Source organism: Dipteris shenzhenensis, chromosome 3 (assembly GCF_047967505.1).
Source record: "Dipteris shenzhenensis isolate YYH24624 ecotype China chromosome 3, Dip_SZ_1.0, whole genome shotgun sequence".
Lineage (NCBI taxonomy): Eukaryota > Viridiplantae > Streptophyta > Polypodiopsida > Gleicheniales > Dipteridaceae > Dipteris > Dipteris shenzhenensis.
This window is the reverse complement of record NC_141598.1, coordinates 34,184,673-34,212,445: the sequence shown is the minus strand read 5'-3', so window position 1 is coordinate 34,212,445 and position 27,773 is coordinate 34,184,673. Positions and strand designations below refer to the sequence as shown.

At 44.4% G+C, this 27,773-nt stretch overlaps 1 protein-coding gene across 1 annotated transcript; it reads left to right on the top strand.

The window, feature by feature from the left end:
- Positions 1-271: 271 nt before the first annotated feature.
- Positions 272-26,733, top strand: LOC147903697 (WD repeat-containing protein PCN-like). The gene is made up of 11 exons (XM_087400647.1): positions 272-662; positions 2,780-2,917; positions 3,198-3,498; positions 4,075-4,138; positions 4,646-4,759; positions 10,040-10,202; positions 11,711-11,879; positions 11,977-12,785; positions 13,020-13,195; positions 24,902-25,162; positions 26,050-26,733. The coding sequence occupies exons 1-11, from the start codon at positions 486-488 to the stop codon at positions 26,354-26,356; spliced, it is 2,679 nt and encodes an 892-aa protein (XP_087256773.1). The 5' UTR covers positions 272-485; the 3' UTR covers positions 26,357-26,733.
- The last annotated feature ends 1,040 nt before the right edge of the window (positions 26,734-27,773 follow it).

The following is a 27,773-nucleotide window of genomic DNA, read 5'->3' as shown; positions in this document are numbered from 1 at the left end:
GTTTTTTTTTTGGTTGTGTGCGTTGTACTGAAATTGAAAGTGCCAACAACGCCCGCATACGAGGTGACCAAGATAGAATCCTAAGCTGCCTGTGGGGCTTGAACTGAGGATTGGCACATAAACACCCACATGATTGAGCCGCTAGGTGTAAACGCGGTTGGGATAAGCACACTTTTACCTTCAATATGCTCTCTTAGGGTAAAACAAGCCCATACTCAACTTTTAATGGGGTTTTGGGGGTTTAGTAAACAAACAAACAAACAAACAAGGCCTCTAGAGAGACCTAGCCGCCACTCTTATACTTCGTCTTCTTCTTCTACAACAACTCTGTTTCTTCTTCGTTAACTTTGAATCTGTTAAAACATTGCTTCAAGCTCTTTTATGTTCCTCCTCTTTTCATCATTCCTTCATCCCTTCCCATTAGGGTTTCCTTGCCCCCCCCCGCCTTATGTCCTTCCTTCCCCCCCTCCCCCCCCCTTGCCCCCATGCCTTCTTCTGAAATGCTGGAGCTCCACAGATACAAACATGTAGATTGGACTCCCTCCCCTGTCGTCGCCCTCGCCCCCAGTGTCGACGGAGCTGTCATCGCTGCTGCCCGTGACAATGGCGCTATTGAAATTTGGGTCGTGTCGCCTGGCTCAGTCGGTTGGCATTGTGAACTGGTGAGTATCATTTGGAGAGGGGAACGGGGGGAGCGGGGAGACGGCGGGGGGACTCACCATGTTCTTTGAAGCCAGCTATGCTGCAAGCTTTCTTACTCCTCCATTAAGGCAGCGCCTTTTGCCAAACGTGACCTTTGAGGGAAGTCTTGTGTGCTCTGTTCCTGTGAGTACTTTTGGAGATGGGAAGGCGGGGGGAAGTACACCACAGCCTCATCAGTGCGAATTTTTGTTCACTTTGAGCGCTTGTTGCCACCTCCTAGAGTAACCTTTGAGGGCACTCTCACCTTCTCTGATCCTGCTGTAATTTGCTGTTTGTACCCTCGGCATCCCAATCGTCAAGTCGTGGAAGTGAGAACAACGAAGAGCCTCTACAAGATAATTAACGTGCAACAGTACAAGCCCCAAAGAGCACTAGATTCCTTGATTTAGGCGTTGATAAGTGCATTTTATACTAAACACCTTTTTGTTTGGGAGGTGGTAATCAACGATTTTACCATAACATCCAAGGAAAATAGAACTGGGTGTAAGACATTATTCGTGGATGATTTGGATACATGTAGATGTGAAGTGTTTTATCATTGTAACATTTCTTCGTATCAGAGAGATGCATCCCTTTTTTAAAGTGGTCTCTTGGCATGGATGTTATTGTATACTTAAAAGCTCTGAAAGCTCTCCTTAAAATTGGAGTGGTTGAGTGAAATAGTAGCTCAGCATGTTGGTATGTGTGTAAATATGCCTATTTGAAAGTTGACGTACCTTTATGCCTACGAGGTAAAGACACCATAATTTCGCCTAAAATGGGATCAAAAGGAATACCGCATGTCTTGCCCTCGGAAGCAAATTCTGTAGCTTGAATGAAGACAATATAGACTTACTGCCTTCTTGTAAAATGCCATCATGAGCGAATGTGGGGAGACAACTGTAATAATGTGTGTGTGATAAGGTTTGGATGCTGACTCATCGATTTGCACCCTGATTGGTCTTATGTACACATACGCTGCTTGGAGTGACTGAATTTAATTACCGAATATTGACTGGTGACATAGGCCTAGTTCTCGTGTGTTTCCAAATGAAGTGAGTAATACTTGCTGTAATCAGTATATCAGAAAAACTATCTTTAAAGGTGTACCCAAGGAAACCACGTTGATGGTTTTCTAGGACATTTGACTGCCAAATATGAAGTCTAGGCAAAAAGCTCATGTAAGATTATTTTTGTGCCAATCCTTGGGCCTCAGACAAGTTCAAGCGGTAAAAGCGATTATTTTGGTACACATTGGCATATGATGACATGTTATATGATGTGGCATTTCGTTTTGGGACCATGTTCCGCTTCCTAAAACGTCCTTGTTCTAGCCTCCGCCGATGTTCCCAGAATGTTCCTGCTCCCTTGTAACTATGGGAGACTTGACATAATGGAGGACAAAGACTCACAAGTTTGGAAAGGATAAGAGGTAATGTCGAGGGGTGCACATCCATTTCACTTAAGCGGCAATTATATGTTAACTTAAGGACACGTTGGTGTATGTATTCTCATCCAATCTTCAAGGTCATTGATAAAAAGACAAAAAAGAGTTGGCGAGAGAGGACAGCCCTAATTGAAACCTATGCCACTGCTTATAACAACTTTCCCTTTGGAGCATTACCCATCCACAAGTGGCTGTGCTAGCTTGAGCTAATACCTTCTTATATAGACGGTAAGTAGCCTAAGTTCATGTTGGGACTTGAAGCTTTTCCAGTCGTTCCCATAATTTCTTGTGTGGGACTGTGTCAAAGACTTTCTTGAAATATGCAAAACAACAAAATACAGCTTCTTTTTTATGCTTGGCATCCTTCTGATGCAGCCGTTATGGCGACCAAATGGCCTACCGTTGAGTGCTTGGGCTGGAACCGTGCTTGGGATGGTGACTGTGTTCGCTGCTTTGATGGAAAAGTCGTGATTTACTAGATCTTCCCCCTCCCTTCTGTAGAGGTCTTTGACGAAGTGTATCATGTCTTCCCATGTTGCTTTCCTCTTGAGGTTGATTGCCATGTAGTTTCTGAAAATACAGAGAGAGAGAGAGAGAGAGAGAGAGAGAGAGAGAGAGAGAGAGAGATGCTAAGACTTTCTCTTTTGACAGACTATTCCGGGAAAGCGAGATGCAGCTATCTCCTGCCTTTTGTGGTGTCATTCAACTTTCTCTGCTAGGGGACGCTTATTTTCTGCTGGCCTTGATGGTTCTATTTCAGAATGGGATTTGTCGACATTACAGCTTAAGGTAGGCTTGTTTTGATCATCTTTTTTTGCAGTAATGCTCGCATGGGCTCTTTCCTTGTTCAAAACAAATTTATGCTTCAACTATATTTTCTGTAGTCTGACACGCATGAAGGAGGATTTATACTTGTGTTGTGTGAAAGTGAGGGATACTCAATGGAGGTGACAAGAAAAATGAAATAGGGTCATAATTAAGATTTCACTGACTGCAAGTTTCCATCAAATGATAGAAACTTGCTTGCACACTTTCATTTGCTTTGACTTAATCTTTCATATATTTGCAGGAAATCGTGAGATCTTATGGAGGGTCTGTCTGGAACATGGCCCTTGAGCCTCAGCATTCCCTGGTTGAAAATAGAGCATTTAAAAGAAAAAGTATTCCTGCAAGCATCAGACAGCCTAGTTCGATTGGTGAGGATAGTGATAGTGATGATGACGAAAACATTGAACATGATAGCGAGCAGAAAGATGAAATCTTGGGAGAGCCAAGAGTTGCTGTAGGTTGTGATGATGGATGTGTGCGATTGTTTACTGTCAAAGATGGCGAAAGTATGGTTTACAGGCATGCATTTCCAAGAGTACAAGGTCAGTGTTAGATAAGCTTGAATGCTTGTCAGTGTATATGCGTCTCTAGTGGGCGTCCCTTCAATTATTTCAAAAGCCCTATACCCTTTATTATACCATGCGCTTGTCTTCCTGTATCTGTGCATTGAAAGTACAGAAATTTATTGATTTACTTGGATGGAAGAACAAAATTGATTTCTAAACATACATTGGTAATGGGAGTCTGAAACTGTGCATGCAAGTGTGGGTTTCATGTGACACGTTTCTTCAAGCAAGGGATAATTATGGTTAGCAAGGTTATGTATGTGGAAAGGGGACAGGAGAAATTGGGAAGGCGTGTACTTGGAACATGAAGCTGCTCTGACCGTGGATTGCTTTTGGAAATCTCCAGAGCAGCTTTGGATTGTGTGGATGAGGACCGATTTGTTGTTTTCGTTGCAGCTGATAACGGCATTTTACTGCGATTCTGCTGCGAGATGAAATTTTATTCTGATTGCTGCTTGTAAATGCGGGGTTAGTTAATGAGGCTATATGATCTGTTGCTAAGGAAGAACGGATAATTTTATCAGATATTCTATCTTTTGTTTCAATGTACAGGTCGAATATTGAGCGTTGCATGGAGTCTTGATGCAACAAAAGTTTTCTCTGGGGGCTCTGATGGGTATGATCGAACTTATCATGTGTTGATTTTTAAGGGCAGTGAAGTTTTTTGAAACTTTTTTGTAAGAAAGTGTATTTGGGTCGTACTCAAGCCTAGTTTTGCACTTTGCGGGAGTGTTTTTGGCATTTCTTCTATCTAAGTGCGCTACACTGTGCATGTGCATTTGTTGGCTTTTTTGATGATTACTTTGCAGATCGTGGACTTTTTTTTTCACGTTCTTTGGATCTTGTATCAGGGTTGTGGTTCTTACAGGATTGCATAGTGCGTTGTTTTTTTTGTGCTCGGGCTGAAATAAGTAGTGTGAGTTGCTGTGAAAGTTGATACTTTCTTGACCAGCAGGTTCATATCTAGGTGTCTGTTTTTCCTCCCCCTTCTGTCCTGTGTTATAGATGTAGTTTATAGTCCTTTGATGATTTCAAATGCACGAGATAGTACTGGGATTCGTTATTGTATTTATTGCTAATCTTGTGCATGTTGGATAATGTACTATTTCGGCTGTTTTTACAGTTGCATAAGGTGCTGGGATTCTAAACGGTTTCAGGAAATATATAGAATTACAGCAGGGCTTGGAGGTGCTGGAAGTGGCTCCACTTTATGCATATGGTCCCTATTAACCCTTCGGTAAGTCAAGTTGTAATATAGAGCTTGATGAATATGTTGATGCCATATGAATTCTCTCTTACATATTTTCAAACATAGTGAAGCTTAGGTTCTTTGTGAGAAAGGTCTATCCTTTCAGGACGATAGCTGTGACTTTAATTGGAGGATTTGATGGCAGCATCGCCTGATGTTTGAACACATACCCATTCTTCAGCCGTGTCGTCACTAAGGAAACAGCTTGCAAAGGATTTAGAAATATAAAAGACAATCTGACTTTAGGCAACATGTTATGTTATTAGATTTTGGACCAAGTTGGAAATAGAGAAGACAATATACAAATTTGTATGCTTTTGTGGATTTAGACCTATATAAGCTGATTTCTTCTAATAATTACATCGTATCTCAAGTAGCAATCTTCAGTAGGCAACTAAACTTATGAGGAAGTGGGGTCTGTCTGGTAAAAATAAGTTGGCCATAATAGTCCTACTGAATGTTAAGTGTAGCCTTGCTCCCTGCCATCAGAAATCGATTTTCAGTTTATGTCCAAGGCTGGTGATCATGAAATATATTGTACATTTCTTGATACGGAAATAACTTCTATTTATCTTGTGTTTCTTCTACGTACAAATCATGTAAGACTTCGTAATTTGGATCCGTATGGGATTCAACCTTTGCCAAGTAGTACTAGTAACTCGTGAATTGCCCACCCATAGAAATGAAAGACCAAACTGCCAAAGAGTGACAATATTGAATGTCTCATTCTCTTTCATTCTTATATCCTCAATTAGTTCATAGTTTCTTTCTTGGAGCAATTGGGGGTACCTAATCCCTTGGGATACACATGAGTCTTGGAACAACCAGGAACTGGAGGTGTCTATCACTCTTAATCAGCTACTGCAAGAGCATAGTTACTAGGAAACGCCATTTCCCCCTTTTGGGATCAAGGGATGGGGAAGGGGAATGCCCTTCCGTAAACGAAGGGAACCTGATTGCTCCTGGAGGGTAGATCGGGTGTGGAACGCTGAGGGCACATTCCCCCAATCCCAAACGTGTTCTCATGCTAGTTGTGGTGATTTGATATTTGGCGCGGCAAGCGACCTGTAAAATTTCCCGAATATGCACGTCTTGGCCCATTCTTTGCTCTCAGCCCTCACTCGACTCTCTACTACCCTCAGCCCTCACTTCACTCTCACACCCTGTCAGCCCTCACCGGGCACCTTATCCTCTACTACCCTTTCAGCCCATCATAGCCCCCTTCTCTCAGGACTGCCACAAGCTCTCCTTTTCTTGTATATCTCATATTTACATGCTCAATGATTTGCGTATTCTGGCATTTGCACTTCTATACTATGCATATTGCAAAAATATTCATTTATTTACATCTTTGTTTTCTATGGATTTTTGTGTGTTCTTAAAAGTTTAAAGCTGAAATGGAAAATGTAAAGCTGTTACAAGTGATTTTGTTTTCATATTTTGGTATATTTCCATGTGACTTGATGATGTGTCATATGACGTGGCGCTCCCAATTTCCCTTCCATGTACCCCCATCCCGAAACGTTCCTGTTTCAACATCTGATGTTTGTGGAATGTTCCTGTTCCTTGGTAACTATGGTCATGAGTAGTTTGAGCTCTATGTGGGCTCGACCAAGTTCCCATTGCGAGTCCCGGTGTCTCTGGTACACTTTTGAGATTTGTTAACTATGGTCATGAGTAGCTTGAGCTCTATGTGGGCTCGACTAGGGTCCCATTGCGAGTCACGGTGTCTCTGATACACATTCAAGATTTGTTGTTGCCGTCTATGACTTCGTATGTACTCTAGGGTGCCATAGACGAGATGTCACAAGGGCTATACCTTGAATGGGGTGAGTGCTTGTTGGGCTTTTGTCCCATGTCGTGCTGGCAGGTTTTGGAAGTCTAATTGGCAGCCTTAGAGTTGAGTGAGATAAGCTCGTTGTGTATGAATAGTCCAACGCATTAATGGGTGAAAAGACATTGATATCTCCCTGGATCTTGTAGTATGTTGGCGCATTGCATTAGAACATGCACTTCTATCTCCACTTCTTGTGTGTACCATAGAGTAGAGAGTCTCAGATCTTTGCGTTTTCCCGTGGAAGCAATCTCAAGTCCCACCTCAATTTAGGATCTATGCGATGAATTCGTGAGTTGACCCATGACGATGCCCATGATGATGCAAACTGCATGGGACAGGGGAATCTATAGGTGTCCTAGTTTGCGGATGAAGCTGTCCTCATTGAGATGGAGAAAATGCTATTTCTAGAAGTCCATTTTTGTTGCATGTGGTTGTAGGGGAGATACCCATGTCCTTCGAGGATATATCCATAGATCGTCAATGAATTACTTGCTGTGTCAAGCGCGTGAAGGGAGTGTCTATTGAATATTGATATGGCTGTAAGTGGTGGGTAGACATGCCTTGTCAAGGTCGACCTTCAAGTCATGTGACTCGCAGAAAGCCAGTAGCATGTCTAAGTGTCTCTGGAGACCCTCGGGAGAGGAATACATCTGCACTACATCATCTTCGTATAAGAGAATCCAAAGTAGGGTACTGGCGAGAGCAACCTGCGCCACCAAGTGCCTCCGTGAAAGTCTCAAGTTCATCAATGTAGACCCCTAAGAAGGTTGGTGATAGCGGTCAACCTTGTTTGACCCCAATGGTGCTCATGATCTTCTCAGTCCATTCGGCACATGTCCAAACTCTGCATGAGACTCACTCGTAAGTGCCATAACCGCCCAGATGATCTCTCGGTCATATCCCACTTCTTGAAGACGCTTGATGAAACGGGCCTGTGAGACTGTGTTGAAGGCTTGTTTGACCCCAACGGTGCTCATGATCTCCTCAGTCCATTTGGCGCGTGTCCAAACTCTGCCTGAGACTCACTCATAAGTGCCATAACTGCCCAGATGATCTCCAGGTCATATCCCATTTCTTGAAGACGCTTGATGAAACGGGCCCTTGAGACTATGTTGAAGGCTTTGCAAAAATCCATAAAGCAACGTCATACTCTCTACTTACGTGCCCTGCCTCCTATATAACACTCCGGAGTGTGAGTACTTGATCCATGGTCCCGTGGTCTCGACGGAAACTTGCATAATACAATTATCAATAGAGTGCAAATTATCTATTCTTGAAGCATCATGTATGCTTCTATGATTCTAAATTCCTATGATGATTGATCTATGTAGTATCATCTGTTATCCATGAATGATGCTTCAACAATCAACATGTGTCATGAACTAAGTTCTAAGTTCTAAGTTCTAACAAGTTTGGAGTTACAACAATATGAAGTTTGAGAGGGAGGATGGAGAGGTGAGGAAAGATTGAGAGGTAGAAGGAGGATGCCAGATGGGGAGGTGAAATTGGATGGAGAGGTAGAAGGAGTCGGAGGAGGATGAGAGGTAGGAGGAGGATGGAGAGGTAAGATAGGAGAGGTAGTGGGGGGATGGAGAGCTGAGAGCAAGCTGAGGATGGAGAGCAGCTGCCAGCCTGTTGGATGGAGAGCATGCTGCAGCCTGCAGGATGGGGGGATGAAGAGGAGAGCAAGCTGCGGGTGCCAAAGACCAGGAATCAAAGATGGAGAGGTTGGAGAGCAGTAGCACGAGAGGCAACGGAAACGATGACAGGAGGTGACAAATCGGTAAAAAATAGTTTAATCAAAAGAGTGCAGAAAGAAGTTTAATCAAAAGAGGGCCACACAACAACAACCACAAAAAAACGAGTGATTACGAAACAATGTTTCTAGAAGAAACACCGTTTTTGTTTCTGTGTTTTCGTTTCTAGGCCAGAAATGGCCGTTTTTGGTAACTATGAAGTGGTGGGGCAGGGGGTGTGCGCGAGAGATCAGGGGCGGGTTGGTTGGGAACATTATATGGGCATGTGTGTGTTAAACCTGTGTTACAGTTAGGGGTGAAGGGGGCTTCTGCTCAAGGAACTTCAATAAAAAGTCCTTGCAGTTGTTACTAAACAGTGTGTTTAGTAGCTCCTCCTCATTTCGGCGGAGAAACGCTTGCTTCTTTTGGTGTACTAGATGGCGGTAAGCGTACCATGTCTAGTTCACTCAGAAGGCTATATTTGGCCTCGAGTTGGAGTTGTCGGCGTATGACCTTACACTCCTTGTTGTACCAACTATGGCAAGGCGTGAAGTAGAGAGGTGGTGGTCTAGTGGAGCGTGCTGCGTGTGGTTTAAGGAAAAGCGTGGAGAGCAGCCTCGTGTAGTGAGCGACTAATCAAGGCAGCAGGGTCTTCTAATAGGGGTATCTCATCGATGCAGGTGAGTAGTGTGTAAAGCCGTGCAAAGTAGGCGGGGAGCAAGGTCATGATTGAAGTGTATGTCGTGATAGGTGGTGTGTGAGATCGGTGCAGGGGAAGGTGTTGCAAAGGGTGGAAATGTTGAAGAAGAGGTAGGTGTGATCTGCCCCCAGGGGTGCTGGTGAGACTTAGAAGTCAGTGATGTGTGACGTGAAGGCAAGGGATCCAATGATGTAGTCAACTACGCTAGAGCCCCCCAATGTGGAAAACAAGTGAAACCACTTGAGGAGGGCCATAGCTTAAGACCATTGTAAATGATGAGGTCATGCATCCTACCCATATCTAAAAGCGCTTGTCCGTATGATGTGACTGGTCCATGTCTGTCAGTAGATATGCGTGTCATCCCTGCCTCATCGAGATCAATATCCGGTAGTAGTATGGCATCATCATGAAAGTCCAAGAGTAGTGCTTGTCGGGTGCTCATCCCAGTGTTGAAGTCCCCAACTAGAAGGACCTTGCAGGGTGAAGTCTAGTCTCAGGTGAAAAGTAGCACACTTATATGAAGAGATCCCGATTATCTACGCGTCGTATTCGGACCCACAAGAATCGGGAGTGTATATCCCTTCTCTCAATTGAGATGGGCCCAAGAGAGATGATCTGTAAGGCACTACCACTCCTTCAGACCCTTGGACTCCACCTGTCTCCCTCGTCTCGTCTCTGAAGGCTGACTCCCATGTGCACCTGCTAACAATTGGCAGTGGGCGCTTTGACTCTCAAGTGTCTTTGTGTAGAAAACTATGTCTTTTCCTGTGTAGCATTACAGTTCCAAATGGTGCATGATAGGGTCTCGGTATTGTGAGTCTCATAGACCCCATCCACCTATGTAGAGGGCGGGTGGGCTAGAGAGAGAGAGAGAGAGAGAGAGAGAGAGAGACCTTTGTTCACATGTGTCATATGTTAAAGACCTTTCATTGCAGGTTTTGTTGTCTAACTCACAGAGAATCACCCGTTGTGATATAATTTTCTTGTGATTTCAGGGATGGAACTGTGGTTAGTGGAGACAGTAAGGGAAGCACTCAGTTTTGGGATGGGAATCAGGGTACATTGTTGCAAGCACACACTGCTCATATGGCAGACGTCTTAGCCCTTGCAGCTTCACCAAACCATCGATCTGTATTTGCAGCTGGGGCTGATGGACAGGTAAGCTTTGCTGTAGTCAGTTGTTTGGCTCCGTATGGAGTCAAAGCATTATAATTGCTGATGCTGTTTATTGTGTGTCTGTGTGTGAATCAAGAATATGCCCAAACACTTCCAAAGGTTGATTTTAAGGGTTACCCTGTAACTTGACAATACCCTGTTTGCATAATTTCCGCCTGGAATGCAAGTTTGTGGAATTCTGTTTCTTGAAAAGAGATACTGCGATGTTTGGGAAGCAATGTGTATATGATATAAATATTGTAATGTACTAATATCAAGACTCAATGAACAGCTTGGTATCATCTCTATGTAAATTTAGTAATAAAACTGATCTGTTCTATACGTTGATATGCTATATCATATCTTATGAGGTATTAATTAGGTAACATGGCACTTTGTTAATCTTACTTTAATTGGAAAGCTCAAATCACTTTTTCTACGCAGGAATGGTAAGATTTTTTACGCCTCTTCTTCTCCCATACATATATACATACATACATGCCTACATTCTACCGTTTTTAAAAATGTCACACGCCTAGGGGTACATATCTGCATGTGTGTGTGTATATGTGAGATATTTATGTGTACGTATCTTTTATTCATGTATGCAATCTGTTTCAAATTGTTTCATTTTATGGATCACATTGCAATATTTGACATGTCTGGCGTTAATGTACTGATGTGTAGAACAGATTTTCTGATCACGGGATGTAATTTTTTTGTTTCACAATGTTCCATTGTACAAGTCACATTAGAGTTTTTTCGGAATGCCCTAACATGTTTCAGATGCTTGAATGTGTCTGGCGTCGATGTACTGATGTGTAGAACAGTTTGTGCAGACTTTCTGATCAAGGGATGTGATCTTACTGTTGTGTGACCCATTCAAATCCAGTTGTTTGATCATGGAGTGGTCTAGAGTAGTAGTTGCCATTTTGACAGAATGGAATGATTTATTGCACAGAAATTTCACTTCTGTTTTCAGAGGTCACAAAACCCTGCATATGTAGCTGCCCTGTGAAGAGTTGAAACTGAATAGTGTCCAGACCTCTCTGTTAGTAAACTAGTAACCCTACAGGAGGCCAGATAATCCTCAACAAGCACCAGCTTAACTATTCATGGAAGACAATCAGTAAAACTAGGCATTTTGCGCAACGCCTAAAAACAACTCCATCCATTATGCAAAAGATGATAAGTTGCAGCTAGAGGCTGATTTGTGGTGTGTTAATGATATCTTTTTTTGGGCGGGGGAGCTCTTCAATGTACCTTTTTGGGCCAATTTTTGTGATATCTTTTTGTTGGCAACAGAGTAGTCTGATGAATGGGTGTCTTCGTGAGAAATGATGTCTGAAGGACTGCTTGTATGTCATGTGGTCTTGATGGTATTTGGTATGGATGATCTCGTGATTGGACTATTTTGGTGACATCTGGGCTGGACCCTGTTACTGTTGTTCATGCTGGAGCAGTAGGATTGTATATTGTCCCTAATTTGTTAGCAGTTCTGCTACTTGCAGGTTGTGCAGTACCAGCTGGTCCCAGAAAGTAGCACGTTGGCTGATAACGATGGAACTTCTGAAGTAGCTTTGGGAATTGGGCTAGGCGATAGATGGGTGTATGTGGGTAGCAAGAGAACACATACTCATGATGTTAGAGCATTGGCAGTGGCTTCCCCTACGCTTCAAGGCATGTGTTGTTTAATATGGCACAGTTGTCTGCTGCTTCTTTCGTATTGTTTTTTACTCTGTCTGAGAATGAATTTTCAAATAATCACGTAATGCAGGTGAGATGGCTGACAAATCCTTGAAAAGGGAAAGGAAAAAACTTAAGAGATCGTGGATGGAGCAAAATCAGTTTAAGTCGGAACAGTCAGGAATTCCTATGCTTGTATCTGGAGGCAATGATGCAAAGATCTTTACTTACCCTGCAAATGCATTTCTTGCATTTCACCCTCATGATGTCTGCTGTGCCCCTCAACGAACACCTGTATGGGTGGCTCTGCAATCAAGACTGCATAATGGACTAATCATGATGGCACAGCATCAACACGAGGTGGATGTATGGAAAATTAATATCAATCAAGCTTCTGCTGGGAAGGTGGCATCAGAAAGTGGGATGTCAGGTCTGACCCAGAATGTTTCTTTTCCTGTTCGGAAGAGAAAATCAAAATTTCAGTTGGAACAGGCTGGCCAAAAGTGTCCCAATGGAGAGCTGAAGAAGGATTCTAGATTGATGGGGGTTTCAGATCTACCAAATGGGCACAGCAATGGTAAGCCTCTTCTCACAAAGGATATAAAGCAAGCAGGCAAGATAAAGGGGTACCCACCAGCATTACTTGCTAGAATAAAGTGCAAGTCTGCTGAGCACATATCATGTAGTGCATTATCAGCTACAGGACAACTAGTTGCAATATCAGATCAGCTGAAACCTCGGCTCTTTGAGTTAGAACAGCAACCTGGAACGGACGCATCTGAGATGGGAACATGGGGAATAAGGAAGAGAAGGCTTCCAAAAGATCTTCCACCTGCACACAGTATGGTTTTCAGTGGTTCCAGCCACCTACTTCTTGCCTGTCCCAATAATACTGTTTTTGTAAGCTTTTCACCTTTTTTGTGATTTTGATTCCGACATTATAAGACATTCTGTTATGATATCTTATAGGAGTGATTTCAAGGTTCTATTTTGTATGAAAACCAGTACTTGTTAACATATTCAAATATTTTATGCTAACCGACAGGTTTGGTACTTAGAAGTCAGTTTGTTTGTACGATACTATTGGTTGAGATGATTTTGAAAATTTACTTTGAGGTTTTTGACATCTTTCAGGTAGTAGATGTAGATACATCGGAAGTTTTACACCGGTTTGAGGTTGAAAGGGATATGCCTCAACAATTTCCAAGGGTTCATCCTATAACAACAATGTGTACAAGCTCAGATGGCCAGTGGCTAGCAACTGCGAATAGCATAGGAGATATCACTGTTTTCAATCTGGAAACTCTTCGGTGAGGTCAAGCAAGTTAATATTATGTTGAATGTTTTATTCCTTATTGCACATCGTTCCATGCTCAAATGATTTGTTCCTGTGAGGGGCAGGTTTGATGTATCAGCATTTGTGTGAATGCCTGGTGCTGGTGATGTGGGTTGAGTGTCACGATTTCTAGTCCCTTTTTCAGTATTTGATTGCCACACAAAGAAGAGGCACAAATGAAGGTGCCAAGCATGGCAGTGGGGAACCCCCGCCGGTAGGCTAATTTTATTCATCTCAACTCACCTGCAGGGCACAGTCTGACAGAGTGAGTGCACAAGACTTCTGACTGGGCTTAACATGGGTGAGCCATGCCCATATAGATATGACCAGCTTTACCAACTCCAAGAGAGACTTAAGATAGATTTTTGTTTTGCACTGTCCTGTATATTAAATTTGAGGAATGCCAATCTTGCCCATTGCAGGCCTAGATTGAGAGAAGAGAACAGCATCTGACTGATCATCCGTACCCAGCTATGGCCTAGGCGAAATGTAAGTAGCTTGGTTTATCACTGCAATTAATAGTCATTCATCTGTTTCAGAGGATAGCTTTGATCACTGCAACTGGAAGCAGTTCTGAGGTACTTCAGTAGCCAGCAGGTTGGAGTGATTATTCAGTGGACATGAGAGCAGAAGATTAGATTGCACGTAGCAAGTGTAAGGGCACTTCAGGCAGAAGAAGGAAGTTGCTAGAGAGCTCATGAATTGAACCTGCAGGAGAGGTTGTAAGATTGGGAATGTACTTGCTGTGGAGGCCTGCTTGAGTAGAAGTTCGTTTTGACATTACAGATTGTGTGCACATGGTCGTTGCAGATGTAGTGCACAATTCACAGTGGGGAACGAGGCTGAATGGCCTTCGAAGAGCAGGGAAGCTGAACTGGCAGTGTGGTCTGATCAGCCTATATGGCCTGGTTTGAATTGTCCACAAGGGCAGAGGGAAATGCTGGAAAAAGGCACTTTGGGCAGCAGAGAGGGGGTCTGGCAGAAGTGAATGAAGGCAGAAGTACAGCAAGCTATGGCAACAAGCCAAGACGCCTAGGTGATGAGGACTGCTGGAGTGGCAGATCGTTGGGCAGTCGGCATCCTGAAAGTCAGGGTTGTGTCCTTCATGGGAGAATCGCAATCTACAAGAGAGGATGGTGAGGAGGACTTGGCAGGGTGACAAGGCATACTAGGGAGCATATTTGCAGCAGGGAGCTCAGACTTCAGCGTGGGAGTTTGTTGTTGCTGGAATGAGGGCCCTAGGGGTCTTTCATAGGAGAGGCAGGGAGGTGAGGGGCAGGTAATGCTCAGCCTCTTGTCCCACTTGCATGCCCTCTTCTTTGTGAGGTTGCTTTAGTGCTTTAAAGGAGCCTGGCTCTTCAATCTTTGATCTCATAAATTACTTTCTAGAAATCGTACCTTCCAGTGCTCATATGTTCATCTTCTCGAGCTCTTCTAGATGGTGGCCTCAAGTTCTAAGAGCCGACAAAGTGCACAGAAAAGCGCACTCATACAAGCCTCAGTGGGCTGAAGCAAAGGGCACACTAGGACCCTTGCTGAGTACTAATCTATGCTAACAGAATCATAATCATAATCATAATCATATCAATCAATCTATCCAGGCGCTGGGACGAAACCGAAGCCTGGTACAGTGATGGCTCTTTGGTGAGCCGCGAAAATATCTTGTATCTGTGTCTGTCGAGCTGTCTCGCGCTGCGGTGGGGGGCGCGGTCTCCTCGCCCTTTGGACTCTCTGGGCTATGTCTAGAGTGACCCCTCGTCTCTGTTGGTCTCCCCTGAGGAAAGCTGTGATAGGTTGGACCTCAATAGAGTGTACTCTGGGGAGTGCCAAAAGCAGCTCAGCCCCAAATTATTATATCATAATTACATTGAAATACTATCTTAAAGGTGGCCTGAATAACATCAGTTTGAGACTGAGTCTTTAGATCTGGATTTGAAATCTCTGATTAATGCTTTTCCATCTTTATAAACAGCCCATTTTCCTTCCTTTTGAGCATCCTTCTTTTTAGCCAATTTAATGGCCTTCATTTTGAGCTGAATCGGAGATCCTCTGCTATCCATATTTTAGTACCTCTCAATTTATTAGTTTTCTTGAGAATCTTGCTTCTTTCATCTTGTCTTGGAAGCATACTTTGGCTTGTGTCCCCTCTTGGACGACATCAAGTACGTCTTCAGCTTCACACTCTATCTGTGGGATTCTTTCCATGATATTGTCCTGATTTTCCTTGTGACTTACTTCAAACCAGCCCTCTGATAGCCCCCCTATGCGTATGATTCTTGTATTTTCCACCCTTTTTTCCTGTTTCTTTACTTATACATACATGTCCGATGTGTTGATCTTAGTGTCCGGGGTTGCTGTAATTTCCTTTTTCACTGACTTGAGCTGAGTTGGAACCAAGTCCTGGACTGTAGTTACTATGTTTTGTGTGGGTGCTACTGTATTGTGTATTTGCAATACTTCGTGAATGATCTCCTGCTTTCCTTATCCTTCCCAAGCATTTGTTTTCCTCTCTAGAGCTGCAAGTTTGAGCTTGAGCTCATGGATTTCCTGCTGTAAGTAGTGGCGTCTTTGCAAACTTGTATGGGGTGTGTCACGAAGGGAGGGCCGTGATGGAAGAGTATGAAGCTTTGGTCGGAGTCGAGGTAAAAGTATCGATCTTGGGAAAAACCGGGCATCTTGGCATCCCCATCCATGGTGGCCTGCATGTATTTGGCAACCCCTTGCTGTGACTAACCCCTAGGGTTGGTTTAGGGGCTCAGCCCAAACCCTGGAGCTAGGTGTGTCTCGCTGGTGTATGGTACGGCTGTACTGCCTGTCTTGCTGTATGGCTGTACGGACCTGGATGACGCCTGCTGTGCGGACGTGGCTGTATGGACTTGAGCTGTACAACTGTATGGAGCTACGTGCTAGGCGGTTAGGGTAGACAGGCCGGAGGAAAGAAAGAAAGAAAGAAAGTTTATTAAAGTCTTCGGAAGACCGATGGGTCTATGAGACCGTGAAAATCTTGATACAACAAGCTGCGGTAGTGGAGCTACTAAACGAGCGTTCATACCAATGCAAAATGCAAAAATGCAGAATGGCAGTACTAAGTCCTAAGTACAACATAGTCATGTCGATGGTTGACTATATATCAATCTCAGCATCGTCATCAATATCATCATCATCATCGGCAGTAGCAAGATATCAGGATGGATGAGGCAGTGGAGGCATGAAGTCGGCAATAGAGTGCTGTCGGCCACTCAAAGGTGCGGTCTTGGCACGTCTTCTGGTCGTAGCTATGCGTCTGACCAAGACTACTGTGACCCCCGTCGGTCGGGCTCTGACTATAAACAAGGAGGGGATGTTCCCAAGTGTGATCTGTGTGTTGACCCTCTGTCTCAGGTGTCGGGTCATAGGCTCTGGGTCACGGTCATGTCGAGGCCTCGTCTCGTGGGGGTCCATGTGATATAGCTGAAAGAACTCCGTGATAGAGCTCTGAGAGGGATCAGCCGAGGAAGAAGTCTGCTCTTGTCTCTGTGCTCAGAGTATCCTCTCACGGTGTCTAAGTGTCTCATGAATGAAACCTGCCAAACACCACTGGTCTGGGTAGGAGAGGAAACATGCCAAAATCCCATATCTATCCCTGAAGAGGCAGTGGAAACGCCCTTGGATCCCATAGTACACATGACACTTGAAGATGAAATGCTCCTCTGTCTCAGCCTCCTGCATGTCACACAATGTGCATATGCGCCTCTCTCTGGGTAGTCGCTCTGCTCTGCCGCTCTTGATGCGAAGTCTGTGTGAAGAGACTTGGAACTGTCCAAGAGAGATCCTCAGCGAGTGGGGTAGGTGAATCTACGTGTATCTTGGTGGGTCAATGAAACCCTCCTGCATGTCACACAATGTGCATATGCGCCTCTCCTTGGGTAGTTGCTCTGCTCTGCCGCTCTCGATGTGAAGTCTGTGTGAAGAGACCCGGATTTGCCCAAGAGAGATCCTCAGCGAGTGGGGTAGGTGAATCTACGTGTATCTTGGTGGGTCAATGAAACCGTCCGTTGTGATATATAAGAAGTGATCTCTATAGAAGCTAAGCTTCATTGGGAGTTCACTCGGTCTCAACTAGGTGCGAAATGTGTGTAGCTCTAAGTCCTCGGCACTTTGCAAGTCTACTAACCTCGGAGTCAAGTATTGATGCATAAATCTTGGACATGACATGTCCAATCATAATGGTCCTGTAGTTCTCCGGGCTCATGGGATTCCCTGCCTTGTGGATGAGTGAGATAGTGTTAATGGTCCAAGTGTTCGGAAATCCCAAACAAACAGCTTCATTTAAAACCTTTGCTAAGATCGGGGCTAGGAGGTTAATCCCATATGCAATGAACTCAATGCATAGCCCCTCATGATCCTTTGCTCGGCCATTATGAAGTTTCATTACGGTATCCTTTACCCCTCCTCTAGTGAAGAGGGTGCAGGATGTGGGACGAGGCATGTGTGAGAGGTTAGGGACTGGCTGATTTGGGATGTCATAAAGTGTGCGTGCATAATCAAACCATATCTGAGTGTCAGTGAGTGGCGGAAGGGACCGTCCTTCTAGAAATCTCCGCCAGAAGTCCTTAGAGTTGTTACTTAACAAAATGTTCAGTAGCTCCTTCTCGTTCCGACGAACGAAGTCTAGTTTCTTTCTCCGTATCAGTCTACGGTATTCGCGTAGCGTATCTAGTGCGCTCGGAAGATTGTTTTTGGTTTCGAATTAGAGTTGATGGCGTAAAGCCTCACTCATCATCGTACCAACTATTACAGGGTACGGTTTCAAGAGGTGGTGGGCGAGTGGTGTGAGGGAAAGTGTGAATGGTAGCCTCGTGTAGTGAGCGGGTGACAAGGACAGCACGATCCTCTAAAAGGGGTATGAAGTCAATATAAGTGAGAAGTATGCACAGACGGTTGGAGTAAGAAGATGAGTGATCCCGATCAAAGCGTATGTCGTGGTAGGTGGAGTAAGCATTGAGTGGGGTGGAAGGTGTTGTGTGAAGGGAGGTGGAGATGCTAAAGAAAAGATATGTATGATTAGCCCCTGGGGAGAGAGGTGCTACAGTGAAGTCAGTAATGCGAGATGTGAAGACATGGGATCCCATGATGTAATCAACAACACTGGAGCCCCCCCCATGTGGAAAGCATGTGAAACCATCTGAAGCGGGCCATTTGTTAAGACCATTATAGATAATGAGATCATGTATCCTGTCGAGGTCTAACAGGGCCTTCCCATAAAATGAGAATGGACCTCGCTTGTCAGCGGAAACCCGTAGTATACTTGCCTCCTCAAGGTCAATATCTGGCAATAGAGTGGAATCATCTCTGAAGTCAATAAGTGGTACCTGACGGGCCCTTGTCCTCGCGTTGAAGTCCCCCACTAGGAGGACTTCTCCGCGGCTAGAGAAGTGAACGATGGACTGATAAAGGGCAGCAAATGGGGATGTCTCATCATCACCTCGGATATCTCTGGCAAAGTAGGAGGTCTCAGGGGAGGAAGTATCAAACTGCGACAAACAAATCCCTGCTGTCCATGTGTCGAATCGGGATCCAAAGAAATTTGGAATGTGCATCTCTCTGCTCTACTGAAATGGTTCCTCGAAGTGTGGATCTAAAAAGGATTGCAACTCCACGTGAACCTTGAACTCCTCCTGTACCCCTCGTCTCATCTCTGTAGGCAGACTTCCATGTATATCCGCTGACTATTGGAATAAAAGACAGACTATTGTATATCCGCTGACTATTGGAATAAAAGACTGACTATTGTATATCCGCTGACTCTGATGTGTCTTTGTATAAAAGACTATGTCGTGACCTGTATAGGATTTCGAGAAGTTCCTTGGTTTTGACCATAAGGTACCATTACAGTTCCAAATGATGCAGGACAGGGTCTCGGATATCTGAGTCTCATAGACCCTGCTTCCCTATGTAGGGGAGGGGGCAGGTGCCCTACGGGGGCCTGTAAGAAGTCGTCCCTCTTGTACTGCTGTCCACTTCCCCTCCTTCTGGGCCTGATTTAGCTGCTGCAGCAAAGAGCGCCTCTCCTCAACCTGTAGAGGTGTGGAGGTGTGAGGTTCTCATCCATATAGATCGCTGGCTGATCTCGAAGGACTAACTTGTGTCGTAGAGCTCAAAGTCGTGCCTGAGTGTCATGGAACCGTATGATCAAGGGTTGCTCTCGGTTGGAATCTCTCCCCACCCGCCATGCCCTCTCATTCAAATACCTAGGCATTGAAATTCCAGCCAATAATAAATGGAGCAGCTGTGTGCAACGGAGACTTGATGCAGGATGGGGAAAGTATTACCAATTTGAAAATGACTGCAGTAATAGCAATACAAGAAGATGGCATGTACGAAACATGATTTTTGGGGCATATGTGATACATACAGTGCTCTATGGAGTAGAGGTGTGGGGTGGGAGTGTATCATCCTCGACAGGATGCTTACCCATAGAGTTACATGCTTTAAAGAAGGTACTTAGATACATTACAAAGGTCAAAGGCATGGATGCTGAAAGGCTGCCAAAGAGGGCATGGGGAGAAAGTCAAAAGCCCCAAAAGACAAACAAGAGCAAGATTTTGGCATCTGGATGGGCTGGGCACTAGATCTGAGAAATTGGTTCAGGAAGTGGGAGGTAGAGGAGTACTTGAACTACTCACTAGAGGAGGTAGATGAAGATGCTTTTCATTGTGACCTGCTGAATGCACTACACAGGAAATGGCAAACAGCTAAAAATAGAGATAAGTTCGAGTACTACTGCACATTTATCAACCCCCAATATTGGCCCACTTATACGGTAGAGGAGTCAGCCACGCAGAAGTACATTTGCACACCTATGGAAATGCATAAGTGGAGGGCTTTGGCTTCACTTCGCACCCGATCACACCAGCTGCAAATCGAAATAGGATGATGGAAAGACATGCCAAGAGAGTGCAGAATATGCCAATTATGTGACCAGGGTATGCCAGAAACAGAAGAACACATGGTAATGATATGCCCTTACTACGCACACATTAGGAAAAAGTTCAGCTCTCTTCTTGAGGGACATAACAGACTGGCTGATTTGCTACATAAGGCGTCACCCTCAGCTTTAGGAACATTTGTATCTAAGCTTTTCAAGCACAGAAACTCACCTAGACATAAAGGTAGTTTCTCTTATTACCCTCCCCTTTGAGGGAGGAGTCTTAATGTATGTAAGGTTTTGTATTGTTTCAGGTCCCATAGGCCGATTTTTGGTCTTCAGAGGACGATAATATATTCTTCTTCTTCTTCTTCTTCTTATATACTGTGCTTAGTCACATCCAGGGTAGTGGCCTCGAATGCAATGGCATCTACCATCGGTGTAGCCTCAGTGCGTGGGATCTCGCGTACTCTGATGTTGAGAGCCTTACTGGCTCTCTGTTGCTGCTCCATGAGGGTAGCCGAAACGGTTACCCTTGCGGGTTCTCGTTTGGCCACATCAACCCATCTAGAAGTCTCCTCAATAGCAGATTGCATGCTCACAATTTGTGCCTCGATCACTGGGGTACTCCCTGGGACAGTGTGTATGGCTGTGACCTCCTGTTGGAGCTGCATGATATCTTGTCTGAGTCCCTGAATAAGACCCGCGTGCTCCCGAGTGGCCCTAGCGTGCTCATGTATGATGCGGCTCTGCTCATGGTTGAAGCGGACTTGCCTCTGTGCGAAGTGAGTCAGCTCCATCTCACGCTCACGGTAACCATGTATCTCCATGACCAAGGTCTCACGGGCCTCTGGCGTATCAGCCCACCCATGTCCATGCTGAAACTGTGGTGACTGTGGCATGAAAGTGTGGGATTGAGTCCGGAAACTGGGTGAACTGGGTGAGGAACGGAGATGACAGTTAAATGGATGAGGCAGTCCCAATGGGCTGTGGGAGCGTGGGCTGACTGAGAGGGAGAGGGGAGATTGAAGTTTAATGTGGAACAGTGTATGACACCTCCGAAGTAGGGGTCATAAGCGGTGCAAGAGCTGTAATAGGACAGGAGGGGAAGGGAACGACAACCGGCGCCATGGGCATGAGTATGCCACTGATCGTAGATGTCGAGGGAGTTGAGACTGGAATTGGAGCTGAGCCTGAAGCGGGGGCTTAAGTCGAAGTAGAGATAGAGATAGAGGGAGCTGAGGCTGGAGCTGAAACCGAAACTGAAATTGTAGCGGGAGCTAGGGTTGAGGTAGAGACAGAGGCTGAAGAAGCTTAGGCGGGTCTTGCCTTTGCCTTGCTGTCTACCCCGAGTCCACTTCGATAGTAACGTGTGTTCACATCCTCCAATTTCAGTTGTGTCGTTTGCTTTTTTTTTTTTTTGTTGTTGTTGTCTTTCTTGGCTTTGTCTCCCATTTCTCTTGGATCTTTTTTTTTTGTGGGTGTGGGTGCAGGTCTTAGTGTCCGACCAGGGGCGAGAGCACCGGCTCCCCCTCCATAATGGGAGGCACGTCTAGTGTGAGGTGGTGGTAAGGCGGGGTGGAAGCTTGAGGTGGAGAGGCAGCTAGGAGGTGGAGAAGGAGAGGCTAAGATGGCAAGGAGTTTTGAAAAAAATAAAAAAAATAAAATGTAAAAAAAAAGGGGGGGGGGAGTTGGCGAAGGTGGCGAGGGGCTAAAGCGGGAGCGGGAGGAGCAGAGAGGGGGGTGGCTAGGTAGGCTAAGCGTAGGGAGGGAGGTAGGGGGCGTAGGCATACGATGAGCATAGGGCGTAGGCGTAGGGGTAGGTCGAGCGAAGGGGTGCGTAGAGCGTAGGCTGAGCGGGGTATGAGCGTAGCTGAGCGTAGGGAGGGGGTGGCTAGGGAGGTCGAGCGTAGGGGGCATAGGGAGAGGGAGAGATTGAGCGTGAGGAGAGAGAGTGTGAGTGTAGGGAGCGTGAGGAGAGAGAGCAGAGCAGGAGCAGCGATGGAGGGCTAGGGCAGATAGACGGGAGAGCAAGGAGCAGACGAGAGAGAGAGAGAGAGAGAGAGAGAGAGAGAGAGAGAGAAAGTTTATTAAAGTCTTCGGGAGACCGTGAAGGAGAGGGGGGGGGGAGAGAGAGAGAGAGAGAGAGAGAGAGAGAGAGAGAGAGAGAGAGAGAGAGAGAGAGAGAGAGAGAAGTAACTCATACAGACCACTGTGGGCCGAGGCAAAGGGTCACTAAGGCCCTTGCTGAGTACTAAAATACTATACTAGTGCAAAATAGCGAAGTAGCAAAATGCAAAATGAGAGTGATATGAAGATATCAAGTGCTTAGAGCTAGAGTCCCAAGTGCGTGGATCGGCTCTACGTATCGAGGCTCCATGATGGCTCTCTGATGAGATGCAAAGAGCTCACGTATCTGCATGTGTCGGGATGTCTCCCGTGGTGGTGGAGGACATGGTCTCCTCGATCTTTGGATCCGATGGGATATGTCAAGAGTGATGCCTCGCCTCGGTCGGTCTCCCCTAAGGAGAGCTGAAATAGGTTGAACCTCGATCGTGTGTGCTGTGGTCGCCTGTCGTGCCGTGTACGGTCTCTATGCCGCTTGTCTGGCAGTGTTGTGTTGGCTACCTCCACTGATCCATATATCTCTCATGTCGACTAGCTCCTCCTCCTCTATCCTAGAGTGCCCTGCGGCCGAGTCAAATGCATAGAAATCCGTGACCTGTCTCTGCGCTCGGTCTACCTCGGTACCCTGTGGTGCGGTGGTCCCTTCCTCTTGCTCTGTGATATGTCGTAGTAGTATCTCCCTGTGTCGTCGCATCTCCATCAGGTAGAGCCCAATGCAGACCTGTTCCTGGAAGTGGATCAGTCGTGAGAGTGCGCCAAAGCCGTATCCCTTCTAAAAAAGGTAGTGGTAGCGTCCTCGGATCTCATAGTAGGCTGGGCAGACACACAGAAAGTGCTCCTCTGTCTCGGCCGCCCCAGTGGACATAGTAGAGTTGGGGCTTGGTGGGGAACTCATGGTCCCCCCCCAAGTGTGAGATGTGTGAAGCTGGAGAGAGAGAGAGAGAGAGAGAGAGAGAGAGATTCTTGCTTTGGAAAGAGTTTATATATATATATATATATGAAAACTCTTTCCAAAGTATGAATCTCTCTCTTTGTGCGCATCACACACACACACACACACACACACACACACACACACATTTTTTTGGAGAATTAGTGCCTTTATATTACAGAGTCAGCATCCTTTTGATGTGCACAAATACATCAAGAGAAGATCTCAATATAGGACAAATATACATCTTGACCTATAGACCCTATTTGCAGGCAATCATAAAAAGAGTGCTGCAAAGAGTGCCTAAAGAAAGAGTAAGGTGAGAAAATTGGATCACCAGAGTCTAAAGCGCCCAATATCTAACCCAAAGAAAAAACAAATCACACACACACACACACACACACACACACACACACACACACACACACACACACACACATTTTTTTTTGGGGGGGTAAAGAACCGTTCATTAAGAAGAATGTACATTCATTGCTGTCCCAAAGTGAGACGACTGCTACTCATAAGCTAGAAGCACACACACTTGCATGCAAACGTGCACACACACACACACACACGCAAGCATTTTTTGGGATAAAAGGACCTTTCATTAAGAAGAATGTACATTCATAGCTGTCGCGAGAGAGAGAGAGAGAGAGAGAGAGAGAGAGAGAGAGAGAGAGAGAGAGAGAGAGGGAACACTCTTCCTTTTTTGGGGGTAAAAGAACAATTTACCATAGGATTGGAGGTTGATATATACGATAAACGTGAACAACCTGAATATAGTGTTTTACACATTATAAAAATGCCTCACATTGACTCAAACATTTCTGATTTGGTGAAATATGGAGTCATTTCTTTCCAATTCCATAGATTTTTATCACTCAATGTAGTAATTTGATCACTTTAGTATTACACAAGATGTATAATCCAAGGAAAATAATGAAAAAAGTAAGCACAATCTTAGATATGAAGTCTTTTATCTATGGTGTATCGGCCTTAGGTATGTTTAGAATGATTGAACATAAGCTGAAAACAAAAAGCAAGGAGCTGAATAGCCCGTTTTTGTTTTAGTTTCAAAAGAGAGTTTGATCGAGTATGCTTGTGCTTTCTGAGTTAGCAATGTAATTTTGCCTCTTTTAGGATTATGTTTTAATTGAGAGAGAGAGAGAGAGAGAGAGAGAGAGAGAGAGAGAGAGAGAGTATTCCTGTTTTTGGGAAGATTTTGCTTGACTTGCTTGTTTATTTTTGCTTAGCCACCTTCTTCCTTTCTTCTTTATTTCTTGTTTTCTTTCTCTTTTGTTTATTTGATGTATTTTAGTAAGCACTGGGTTTGCCCAAGAGACTCCGTGGGTCTTTAGAAACCTAGTATAGCTGCTTATGCTTGGACACTAATGACGACATAAGTGCTGCTTTGCTTGCTAAGTATGCCTCTCTTTTGTTTTTCATATTACCTCTTTTTTCTTCTCTTTCATTTTCTCTTTTCTTGTCTGTGTAGAAAAAAAATAAATAAAATAAAATAAAAATCTAAATTTATATGATTGGACTAATTCTAGTATTACAAAGGTATATATATTTAAAAGAGCCTTTGATCAAGAAGAATGTACATTAATAGCTCACACACACACACACACACACACACACACACACACATATATAATAGAGAGAGAGAGAGAGAGAGAGAGAGAGAGAGAAGATTCATTCCCTTGTACTATCAGGCACCACTGGTGTGTCCCTCCTCTTGATGGTAGCTCAGTTACAGCTGCAATGTTCCATCCGGGAAGCAATGGTATTTTGATTGTTGCTACGTCTGCAAATTTGTTACATGTGCTCGATGTGGAGGCAAGGCGATTAGGAGAATGGTCAAGGCAAAATGGTTCAAGGCTTCCCCAATCTTTTTTGGAGTTTCCTGGAGGAATTCAGGGATTATCTATGTCTCCTTCATCAAAGACAACTTCAATCATTGTTTACAGTCCTCTGTAAGTGGCTGCCCTCTTCCATCTACAGACTGTGCCTCCTACTCTGACTTGTTAGTAATGTTCAATGTTTTTTTCATTATGGCTTTTATCCTTTTGGCATGTCTCCCAGAACAGGTCTGTTTTCAGAAATCTGTTAAGCAGGATTTTCTATGGTTAGGTTTCCTCAGATATACCTCAGCTGTCCTTTTTTGGTCACCTTGGAAGATTCATCCCACCTGCCTTTGAGGTGTAATTCGTTGTGCTTGACATGGCAGAAAGAACCTTGCCAATGATCTGCCATGTTTTGTAAGAGACGTGCTTGCACAACTGTCCAGCAATTGCCATATCATGCAGTTCATATGTCATGGGCATGGTAGGCATCACGTAGGCATAAGTACTTCACGATATCATCAGACAGAACACAGAATGAATAGCAAATCCAGGCTTACATGCGACAACACCTGCTCACTAGAACACTTCCTAATCTTAGAATGAAGGGCTTAAGTGTCCTTGCAGTGTGCATGGTTGACTGCTTATCTATAGGCATAATGCGCCTTGAGGTCTACATTTGCATCTGGCTAATTCTATGCCCTCCCTAAGTTGGACTGGCTTGCCTCTTTATGAGCTGCATATGAGCGTTTTGTAACTGGTGATTTTGTCGGTGCATTTTTTTCCTTCCAACACAACCTGGTCTTGTATTTATATTCAACTGGTCAAAACAAGCTGCAGAGTGGGCACGCGTGTTTTGTGAAGTAAACTTTACTGCCTTGCAGGTTTTTTTTTTTTGCTTGCAAGAAGTTTGCGATACTGTACAGAATGATAGTTTTATACTCCAGTTTTTGCAGGACTGGCTTGCAACTGGAAACTTTTAACTTGCATGTTCTAAGAAGATTTGTTTTTTTCTGTAGGGCGATGTGTCTGATCGATTTTAAGAAGCCTGTGCCTCAAGAAGAAACAGGATCAATGGTATCGGGGGTTAACTCTGAACATAATATCTTTGTTCCTAATGGAGGCATATCTTCTAAACAGCATGGCAGTCTACCGAATGGAGGTTCTGCGGGTTCTCATAAAAATTTTGTTCTCGTGCCTTTTAAGGATCCAGTTTTGTTTCTTGGACATGTAGCTGAGGGATCTATTTTGTTAATAGAAAAGCCTTGGCTAGATGCCCTCCATCAGCTGCCACCTCCTGTGTACAGGCATCTATATGGAACATGATAATAGACTATGAGACAAGTTCCATCATGTTCTGCTCAAGACACATTAGTAGCTGGAGTACTGTTAGACATCCTGCCAAGCGATCCCAAGGGCTGGAGAGGCTTCAAATTGCTGGAGACATGTCACAGCAGGCTGCTAAGATTTCCCAATGGGTACTTCCTCTGTCGATGGTTCAGTTTCTGCAATGGGAAAGTGCCACGTGAAGCAGCTAGAAGGCTGCACAAGAGTCATGTAACATGTGAAGGCCTTAAGTTCTGGCAGCTATATTTTCTGTCTGCTATAGTGAATATGGGTTTCCAAGTGGATCCTCCAAAAGTTACATGGTACATTCAGACAGATGTACTCTTTGAGGACTTAAATTATTTGCAAGTGGCCAATTGTATTCTTGTACACAAGGTGCATGCTTAATTAAGCAATGGAATTAAGATTGGGCAGAGCTAGCACAGCTGATCACTTTGAGAAGGATCCCCACCGTTAATATTTTGGACTTGTTACGCTGCAAAGCAGCAATGATGCCAGTGTGTATGGTTTTGGGATGAAATTTTTTCTCGTTAGTGTTCATTCATTCTTCAAGGACCATCTTTAGGTCTACGACTTGAAGGATGGATACCTTTTGTGCTGTGCGGGTCTTAAAACATAGTTTTTCTCCAATTCTTATTTTGTGGGAGTGCTTTTCAGTCACTGCTATGCAGGTTGATTTTTGAAAGCCTTTTCTTTTGACCAGGCGTGGTCTGTGAGTAACTATTCTTTCTCAAGTGGAGCATGGGTTAGCTGGATGATTGGGTTAGCTGGATGATTCTGTGATGTCAGAGATGTCAACAATAATGTCTGATTAACCTGTGTTAAATGGTGATTCTGTCGCTCAACTGGGCTTGGGTTTTCCAGATGATTCTAGGACTTGACAGATAATAATAACAATATCTGAATTAATCTGCCTTTTCATGTGCTATCCTATCTAGAGACTTATTATTCTGGTCATCCGGGTGGCACCAGAGTAGTTGGATTGTGTCGCTAGTCCTTTAATGCTAAAATCTTGCTGTTGAGGCAGCATACCTGCATTAAAACCCTCACAAGGTGCAGTTCAAGTTCATACTTCAATATCTACAGTCTTTGAGCGGTTGAGTACCTGAAGACAAGGACAAATGAATCTGTATTCCTGCATTTCAAAGGCAGTAAATTAAAAAATAGTTTGTTTAAATAGCATGATCATGGAGAATGGTTCGAAGAGAAGACTATTCCTGCCCTCTGATCACATGGCTTTCAAGCTATCAGTAGCTGAAGACGCTAGTAAAAATGAGTTACTGATCTATGAAAGTATCAAGCATGAGACCTTTTGGCTCTTGAAAGTTTGGGCTTATACACAAGTTTCATATTTCGCAGTTCAAGGAAAGCCTGGGTCTTCTAGCCTGGAGATTGA

Coding starts and splice junctions, on each gene's coding strand:
- LOC147903697 (XM_087400647.1), top strand. CDS start 486: ATGCCTTCTTCTGAAATGCTGGAGCTCCACAGATACAAACATGTAGAT. Junction 4,760..10,039: donor TGGTCCCTATTAACCCTTCG/GTAAGTCAAGTT, acceptor TTGTGATTTCAG/GGATGGAACTGTGGTTAGTG. Junction 13,196..24,901: donor TTCAATCTGGAAACTCTTCG/GTGAGGTCAAGC, acceptor TTGTACTATCAG/GCACCACTGGTGTGTCCCTC.